General features: G+C 33.1%; 2 protein-coding genes across 2 annotated transcripts; one reads left to right on the top strand and one right to left on the bottom strand.

Annotated features, from left to right (window-relative positions):
* Window positions 1-1,784: 1,784 nt before the first annotated feature.
* On the bottom strand, window positions 1,785-3,720 carry LOC134705668 (uncharacterized). The gene is made up of 2 exons (XM_063564388.1): window positions 2,749-3,720; window positions 1,785-2,167 (listed from the first exon to the last, which is right to left on the bottom strand). Exons 1-2 carry the CDS (start codon window positions 3,569-3,571, stop codon window positions 1,785-1,787), a joined length of 1,206 nt encoding a protein of 401 aa, XP_063420458.1. The 5' UTR covers window positions 3,572-3,720.
* Window positions 3,721-6,335: 2,615 nt separating this feature from the next.
* On the top strand, window positions 6,336-9,088 carry LOC134705667 (uncharacterized). The gene is made up of 2 exons (XM_063564387.1): window positions 6,336-7,206; window positions 8,706-9,088. The coding sequence occupies exons 1-2, from the start codon at window positions 6,369-6,371 to the stop codon at window positions 9,086-9,088; spliced, it is 1,221 nt and encodes a 406-aa protein (XP_063420457.1). The 5' UTR covers window positions 6,336-6,368.
* The last annotated feature ends 294 nt before the right edge of the window (window positions 9,089-9,382 follow it).

The raw sequence follows: 9,382 nt of genomic DNA, 5'->3' as shown, positions 1-9,382 counted from the left end.
ACTAAACGTTCAGGAAGAATGATAAATCAAAGCTCCATGACTCAGGAGGAATAGAACCATTTAAAAAGGCGAAATACCCCATCAGTGACAGAAAAGAGAAAGATGAACTTCTTTTAGAACAATTCAAATTAATGTTCACAATATAAGACACTCACCTATCGGCTACAAAATAAAATATAACATCAATAACGATTGACCAAAAGGGAGTTGAAAAACTACTGAAAAACACCAATCAGAACAACACTCTGGACCTGACAACATTCCAAACTGCATACTAAAGGAATGTGCTGAGCAAGTAGCATCAATATTCTGTAAATCATAATGCAATGTCCCGTTGACACAAATGAGCTACCATAAGACTGGAGAGATGCTAAGTAATCAAGTATCTTCAAAAATGAAGAAAAACATCTCACAGAAAACTACAGACCTGTATTCTTAAATCTGTTACTAGCAAGATCCTCACCAACTTAAACCTTCGATTCAGGTCAGGATACTCTTGTGAAACATAATGTCATCAACTCCACCAATGACTTCTTACATCAACGACGAAGCCGTATTAGAATTCTCAAAAGCATTTGACACAGTACCTCACAACACATTTCTCCGTATAAACTAAACCAATATGGAACAAAAGGAAATACACACAAATAACAATTCAACTTCATAACTGCCAGATTAATGTGTACCATCGTGGGAGGGGAAATATCCGGCGAAACATCAGTTGACTCTCGGATATCAGAGGGCACCTTCTAACCTGTTTCTGTGTCAAATAAACAACCTGCCAGACAGCGTAACACAATCAGAAATAGCATTTGCCTTTTAAACAGAAAAATTAAAACTGACCAAGACCAAAACAACCTAAAACTACATTTGGATCAACAAGAAATTTGGGCCGACTAATGAGGGATGCAATTCAACGCGAAGAAATGTTATGTCTTACCCATTAATGAAAAACAGACAAATTATACACACCGAATAAACGCATCCTACGAGAGACACAAATTTAGATGTGAAAAACTGTTTTTTTTTTTTTTTTTTATCAAATACAAGTCTGTAGTGTGTTGTATTGTAGCCTTTGAGAGAACAATTTAATTAATATCCATTCTCTAGTACTAATCTACAAATTGGTATTATTGCATCAGCAAAATGAAAAGAGACATTTAGCTTCCAAACAAAAACAGCAAAAAGTACTACGTTAGCTAAACTGGTATTGTTTTAGTTGCATCCTCAGAGAGAATGTAGAAATCGTACCCTATATTCAACGTAACATTGTTCATAAACTCAAAATAAGTTCGTCATCTGAAATATTGGACGAATTGCATAATCCGAAAGTTACAGCAGTAAGAGATTTGATGTTGAAACTAAAGAAAATAATAAGCCAAATGAAAACCCTTCGTCTAATCTCTTCCATTCCAAATTCTACAAGATAAAGGCTCATTGAAAAGTTTTACAGCTTGAAAGGTAAATTTGAGATCACGATTTCTGATAATAATGTTGGAAGGCAAAGGCAATTATAGGTAAGCTAATTTGGAAATTATATGTTCAATTTGAAATCCAGTCGCGAATTTGTATTGAACCGGGACATGTAAGACAGGACATGTAGCAATTTGGTCCTCGTTAGATTGAGTTAAAAACACTTGTTTCTTTGATGATAGATATAGGAAGATGTGGTGTGAGTGCCAATGAGACAACTCTCCATCCAAATAACAATTTAAAAATTAAACCATTATAGGTTAAAGTATTTTGAATATTTTTCTTAATAAACAAAACAATAGTTACTTAAGCTATACAATTTTAATTATTGTCATACATGACAATGAGGCACCTTCTATGGCCACGTTATTGTCGAGTTCAACTGTCAATGTATCATCTATTTTAAGATCAACTGCTTGTAGTGCTGTTCCTGTTCCATAATCAAAAGTTCCATTTGAATTTCCTTTTATATGTACATCTGTTAATAGATGTGAGTTTTTGTACACACGATAAGATGCATGACTTGTAGATGACACCATGTACGCAGATACTATGTATAACCCTGGAGATTCACAATGAAAAATTCCTGAATATCGAAAGCGGTTTAGGTCTGTTATTCCTACTGATGACTTAATAAATGGGAATGTTACAATGCCTGCCGTATTCCGTGGGTCTGCACATGATGTCACAGCAACTGTAATAAAAATGGTTTAATCACAAATCTGTTAGAGGGATAGAAGCATATTTACCAATTGACTTCATGATCATGACCGTAAATTGGAACGTTTTAAAATTCCAGAGGGTTTTTTTTCAAGTCAAAGGTGAATCAAAGGTAAAATAACAAAAATACCGAACTCAAAATTCAAAAGCTTTAACAAAGCATACGAAAGGAAAACAACGTTCATATTCCTGACTTTGAACGGGTATTTCCTAATATAGAAAATGGTGGATAAAGCCTGGTTTTAAAGCTCGTTAATTAAAAATCTCACTTGTATGACAAGCGCATATAATTCCTTAAAGATGCTATTTTGTTTTTGAGATTTATTTTTAATTTTTGTCGCTACCGCATGGGCAAATGTTATCCCTATCAAACTGATTTCGTAAACTAGTAGTAAAATATTTTTTTAAATCGACATATATGTACACAATAACATAGAATAATGAAATCCGTTAAATGCGAAAACATCACAATATGGACAACAATAATAATAATAGTGGCACTGACACCGGGAAATGTTTAAGATAACAACGAAAACCAACAATAGAAGAATTTACCTTTTTTGTTGATATTTGCCACTTTCTCCATAAAATTCGCATTAGCAACCTCTTGGTGTTCACCAGCCTGGTTAAGTCGGGTAAATAAGCCATTATAACTTCTATCAAGCACAGGAAGTTTGTTTGATAAATTCTTTGACTGCATCTGCGTTTTGCTAAAGCTGTCAATTTCGGTTATTATGGTTTTCAGTTGAGTCTGTATCTTTCTCATGTCATCTTGAAGAACTTTAATATCCGAATCATCAGTAGATTGCCTCCATTTGGTAGATGCGTTATTTCGTTCTGTTGTAAGATTGTTAATTAGAAATATCAGTTCATCATGTTTCCTACCGATATCTTGACGAACCATTGACAAATTGGAGTTTCCCTCTTTAATTGTTTCGGTTATATTTGTAAGCCAATGTAATTTCTGTTTCACAATATTAAGCTGGTTTCCTATTGATGACATGTTTTGAAGACTATCAGACGTCTGTTTCTGTGCAAGTTTTACTTGGATGGTGCTAGCATTTAGTGAGATATGGTCCTCCTTTAATCTGTTGACACTGTATATCATTTCAACTGTTTTATTAGTCAACTTTGATAATGGTATTTGCCAAGACGTCTTTAATGTTTGGTCATCCTGCTTCAGGACAGACACGTTATGTTGGAGCTGATTTATTAATGTTTCCAATTCAAAACGTCTCGACATTTCGTCGAGAATTAATGTGAACAGTTGGAGGTATTTCTTGTCAGTCACAGGCGTGTCTCCACCAGTTTGAATATTGTTAAGTAACTGGCCATTGTACATGGAAGTTAAAGATAGAAATAATATACTGTAAAACATTTGAATTTATCCTTGAATAGCCAAATAATGATATAGAAACACAACAAAGTAGATATAAGAAGATGTGGTATGATTGCCAATGAGACAACTCTCAATCCAAGTCACAATTTGTAAAAGTAAACCATTAAAGGTCAAAGTAAATGTTTGTGTATTTCTTATTGTGTATGACGTGTGGATTGTTCAAAATTAGGGCACTGTTCTTATCTATTTATCAGAACTAAAGTAGCAGAAATGTCAAAGTTTGTTGGAATTAAATTGTAGTTTAAGACAATCAGGGATTGTCATTTAAAATCTAGCAAACACTTAACTACATTTTTAAATTGACTTTAAGCATATGCATATTACATGGAACCATTGCAAATTAATACATAATATTTTTTGTTGATTTTACACAAACGAAAAATTAAAGGGGCACTGGCTGTCAAATTCATGTTCACCGATTTAAATTCTTATATTTGATTTATAACATTGTAAAACAATCACCAAAATTTTAAAAAGTCTAAAACAAACAATTAACTAGGCATGAATATCCATCTCTTGCTAACGGGTTAAACATGAAAACGCATTCAATGAGGTCGAATAATTGACCTGTAAGTTAATAACTTATCACAAATGTTCCTTAGCTGATTATGATAAAATTGGACCATACTGGCTACTAAAAGCGATATATTATTTCACTTTTTTCATTTTCAATAATGATTAAACAAATAAAATTAGATTTTATAACTTTTATTTATCTTTTAGCTAGGGCCCCTTCAACAAAACTCCTGTATTATAGAATAAATATGTGTCTTGTAGAGGCAATACTATTCGTGCACATATGTTTATAGAGATAACCCATGTTGTTCTATTTAAGCAGGATAACCTATTGAGATATGATGGCACAATTTTCTTAAAGGCCAAGTTGAGAGAATGTATAACGATTTAAAACATGTTCCAAAATTTGTCTTGAATCATCATATCTTTAAAACCAATACATATTTTTTGTCAAATATCGAAATTTTATTACTAAACGTTTGATTGATATAAAATAATCCACCAACTTCTTTTTTGTTCTATTACCGTTTTGGTATAAAATAAACGGCCTTTCATAACTTAATAATGCGATGATATTATGCTAATGTGAATGTTTAATGGCATTTGTTCATCAAGAACACCAATCTGACATATGTTCGAAGAAGAAGAAAAATGTTTTTGGTATACACAGGAGAACTGAAACCTATTTTATAAAAACTGTTTTCCTGTTATCAACTTATCTTATTGATTTTTAGTAATATAAAGCCCGTCAATGACCTTATATATCTTTGTTAAAAAGCTTTGCTTCAGCTTGTTCTAGGTATGCGAATTTCGCTTGCAGAACTCAAAACAACTTCACCAAAGACTTATGCTACGACAATAAACTACTAAAGTTACCCCTTTACAGTTTTTCCAGTCATCTTATTTAATTTGAAAATAGTATCTTTGTTATTCGTTTTACCAGTGATATTTTATTGGCTGCTTTGTTATAACAACTACCAATTAAATAATAATTGGTTAATTTCCTTTTTATTGTTTCTATTTTATGCCCCTTGGTAATATATATGAGTGTGAGCCCATAAAGCTAAACCCCAATACAATTCTTCCAATTTCGCAATAAAACAATGTTTGGCGTATACAAATCACAGATCATATCCATGATACATATATTCCATAACGGTCGACATAATTATTATGTTATAGTGTTCGTGAAAACTTAACTTTACAATATAAACCTTTGGTTCAATTATATAGTTATCAAAGGTTCAAGGATTATAATTTAGTACGCCAGACGCGCGTTTCGTCTACATAAGACTCATCAGTGACGCTCATATCAAAATGTTTAAAAAGCCAAACAAGTACAAGTTGAAGAGCATTGAGGATCCAAAAAGTTGCCAAATACGGATAAGAAAATCCTTAGTTTTTTCTAAAAAGTCTAAGTTTTGTAAAAAGGAAATTTACCAAAATGACCACACTATTGATATTGATACCCTCGGAGACCAAACGCCCACCAGCAGTTCATATGTTTCTCTATAAGCAATAACTCTCTATCAAAAGAATATTTGGAAATTAAAGCCATGTAATATTGTATCATATGGGAGATACAATATACCCAATATGCAGTTGCGGCTGTACTCAGAAATGGAAAGTTCACCATGACAAGATTTAAATCGTCTCTTTTGTCGTAAAAATTGAGTTCTCATTCGAACCTAATTATCAAATTCTAGATAAAGTCATATAGGACGCAGACTAAACTTTTTCAGTGTTATCCTTCATTTGCGATCAATAGTTAACAAATTCACATTTATATAGTGAAGTGTGAATTTCAAAAACATTGTCAGTCGTAAAAAGCTCCACTTTTCGCGGAAGCGTACAGCTCTTTTCCATACAATTGCGTTATATGTTAAAGAACACGTTCTATAAAAACGTAACACAGCATTTTGTCAATAAAAATCAAGAATTTGTTATCCATTTAAAATAAGGAGTAATGAGCCTCGTTTGTGGTTGCATTGTCACAATTTATCTTTGTACTTTTTGGTGGTTTAAAAAAAATGGTATTTAATCCTTAGTACTCCATTAAAAACAACGTGAAAATTGACTAACACTCACAAATTCGTATATGGTATAACATGTATACTGTCATAGTTAACCACCATAAATGATAACTAAAGCTAAAGTATAGTTACTAGGTCAATAGAATCTTATCTTCAATGAGTTCAATAAGAAATTAGAACATCAATTTTCACTATCCATTTCATGCCCAACAATATCCATTGGAATAATGTCTGTGTTACGTTTTGTTATTGTAATCTCGTGTATAACTTCGGTATGTTTGTCAAGCGGCGAATCATCGATGACAGACCAACACTATCTACAACTTGCTAATATGATTGCAAGCGAAATGTCATCACGAGCCAAGTTGGACGAGACGGTTAAGAGTCTTAAGCGAGAGATAGCCGACATAAAAGGAAGTGCTAACATAGATATTGATATCTGTAAATCGCAATTATTGGTGTTAAAAAATGATTCTGATGTTTTAGGAAGTAAGTTGCAGACACTAAAGAACGATTATCATATACTGAAGACCGAGAACGGGGGACTTTTAGATCATCAAAGTATATTAGAGGAAAACTGCAGCCAGATGCAAAATATTACGCAGGGTCAAATTGAAACCATAAGGCATTTGCAAAGAGAGCTAGAAAAGGTTACGATGGACCATAATATTCTTAAAGAACATCTTAATAATTCAAGTGCGGACTATGTTACACTTTTGTCAGATTATAATGGATTGAAAAGGAAATACGAAACGGACTTAAGGGTATTTAATGCAGATATGAAAGCTAATATCGAGGAAAAAGAAGAACTGCAAGGAAATGTGACACATTTACAGGAAGAAATGAAGAATACAAATGCGACAGTCCTTTATATAATGCAGACAAGTGATACGAAAAAAACGGATATATTTACATTAATGAACTTGACAGATGATGCGACCCAAAGAATATCTCTACTGGAAAACTTGAAAGATGTTCTTGTTCCCAGACTGGATAAATTAATAGAAAAGCAGGGTGTGATGAAGGACAAAATGGATAATCAAACAAATGGCTTGAATACGAAAGGTAACATATTAGTATACCCTTACTCACGTAGTATACCGGTATATTGTTAAATTACAATGCCCTTATGGTAGGGATATTACAGGAAACTACATAGCATTTTAAGAAGAGTTTTAAGAAGATAGTTAAATGCTGATCGAGCGTAAACATTTGGGATTCTGGCAATCTAATTAAAATTAAATCCTTTAATTGCTCCTGTTCTGATATGTCACGCATCAAGGCCTTTATGGGGTTCTGGAAAAATGTTTACGCCCCCTTAGGAAAAACCTTATTAAACTAGGCTTGATAATGCGCCATTAGAGGTGTATGCATTGTATTGATAGTGCTGTCAAGGCATTTCAAAGATCAATGACACTGGCAGCTCCTTTAAATGAAATGAAATTTTGGAAAACTTTCCGAATGTCTTCCATTTGAAATTTATGTCAAACTATGTCAAAGATTGGATCGATTAGGCTCCATTGGCATCAACGATCAATGTCCCAATAGTTTCTCATATATCAAATTTTGGCCAAATTCTATTGAACTGTGTGTACAATTATTACCAAAATTGATTTTGGTAATAATTGTACACACAGTTCAATATAAATGTGAATTAAGAATTAATATGTCGAAGGATAATTTTGCAGCTTTTTTATTACTTGGTTTCCGAATGTCATTTTTAACAAGCGTTAATTCTTTAACCCTTTCCTCCATGGACATTTTTTTACACACTTGATTCGCAAAGGATTTTTTCATTAAAAAACATCATCAGGTTTAAAGTATCAATGCATTGGGAAAAGGAATATTACATCAATGAAATTCCAGTCAAGGTATTCTCATGAATATCTTTTTCATATTGAATACAAATTTTGTTAAGTCTGATGCAGACATTTCGAGGTCAAAGCGTTTCAACTGAGGTACTACACAAGCGTCAAAAGGCGTCAGTATGGAGGAAAGGGGTAAAATCCAAACTCGCTAATTCCTCAAGAGGTCAAACAGGGAATTTAAAATTTCAAGAAAGGGAATGTTAACGATAGGAAAAGCAATAGTCCCAAGTATAGCTAAATCAAAGATTGGGAAGTTTTGGTATTTACTGCTTCCTAATCCATTATGTACGTGACATGGGGAGTACGATTAAAAACTAGTCAACTCGGAGCAGGAACTATGTGTCTGAATAAGTTCACTCGTCTTCTACACGACAGTTACATGGAAAATTAGTATGTAAAAAACGACACAGTTAGTCAGTATGGTATCAAAAAGGGTTCACAATATATCCCAATCGCATGTCACACAGTCTCCTCATGATATATATAAGCATCTTCTATTATTTACTGGAGGTTTAACACCAATTTCCTATCATCAACACAAACATATTTTGATTGGTCGGTATTAATTTTGCTCATTGGAATACTTTTATTTTTAAAAAGGTCTGCTGTCTATATTGTGGTAGGTTCTTCGTTTTGTATCACGATCCATGTCTTTTTGCAAGGATTGGGAAATATAGTTTTGTCTTTTTGTTTCAGTTGCCGTATCAGCATGTGCGACAGAACAGTCCGTTGGTGGAATAGTTCGTTTTCCTAATGTGAAGACCGCGGTTGGTATTAGTACGCTTTCGGGATTGAAGAAGCGTGGGGAATTTGTATGTGATATTCCAGGATTATACCTAGTTTCCGTATACCTAGTGTCAACAACTACACATGCAAATTTCAATTTGTACAAAAACGCATATGACTTAACCAAAGTTTTCATGAAAGGAAGTTCTAAAGACAATCGTGATTATGGGACTGGAACGGCAGTTCAAGCTGTCGAACTTGATGTCGGTGACACTATTTATGTAAAATTAGAAGGTCAATATACAATTGTAGGTAATTCGTCGTCTTGTATCACAATAATGAAGATCAAATAAATTGAGTTATACTTGACAAGAAGCATTTTATTTGTAGAGAATATTCACGCATATAACTAAGTTACTACATTAGAAAATCAAACTCTGCTGACGTTGTGTGTGTTTCGGTTGTTTTTCGGCACTGTGAAACACTCGCTTAATTTGTCAGTATGTGGTGTGATTTTAAATTTCGATAGTAAAAAAACTCAATCATTGATTCCATGATTGAAATTTCATAGTTGCGCCAGACGGGAGAGAAATTTCAAAACAGATGATAATACATGTTTACTATAAACAGGATTTTGATATTACTTC

Source organism: Mytilus trossulus, chromosome 2 (genome assembly GCF_036588685.1).
Source record: "Mytilus trossulus isolate FHL-02 chromosome 2, PNRI_Mtr1.1.1.hap1, whole genome shotgun sequence".
NCBI lineage: Eukaryota > Metazoa > Mollusca > Bivalvia > Mytilida > Mytilidae > Mytilus > Mytilus trossulus.
This window is presented reverse-complemented; position numbering and strand designations above follow the sequence as displayed.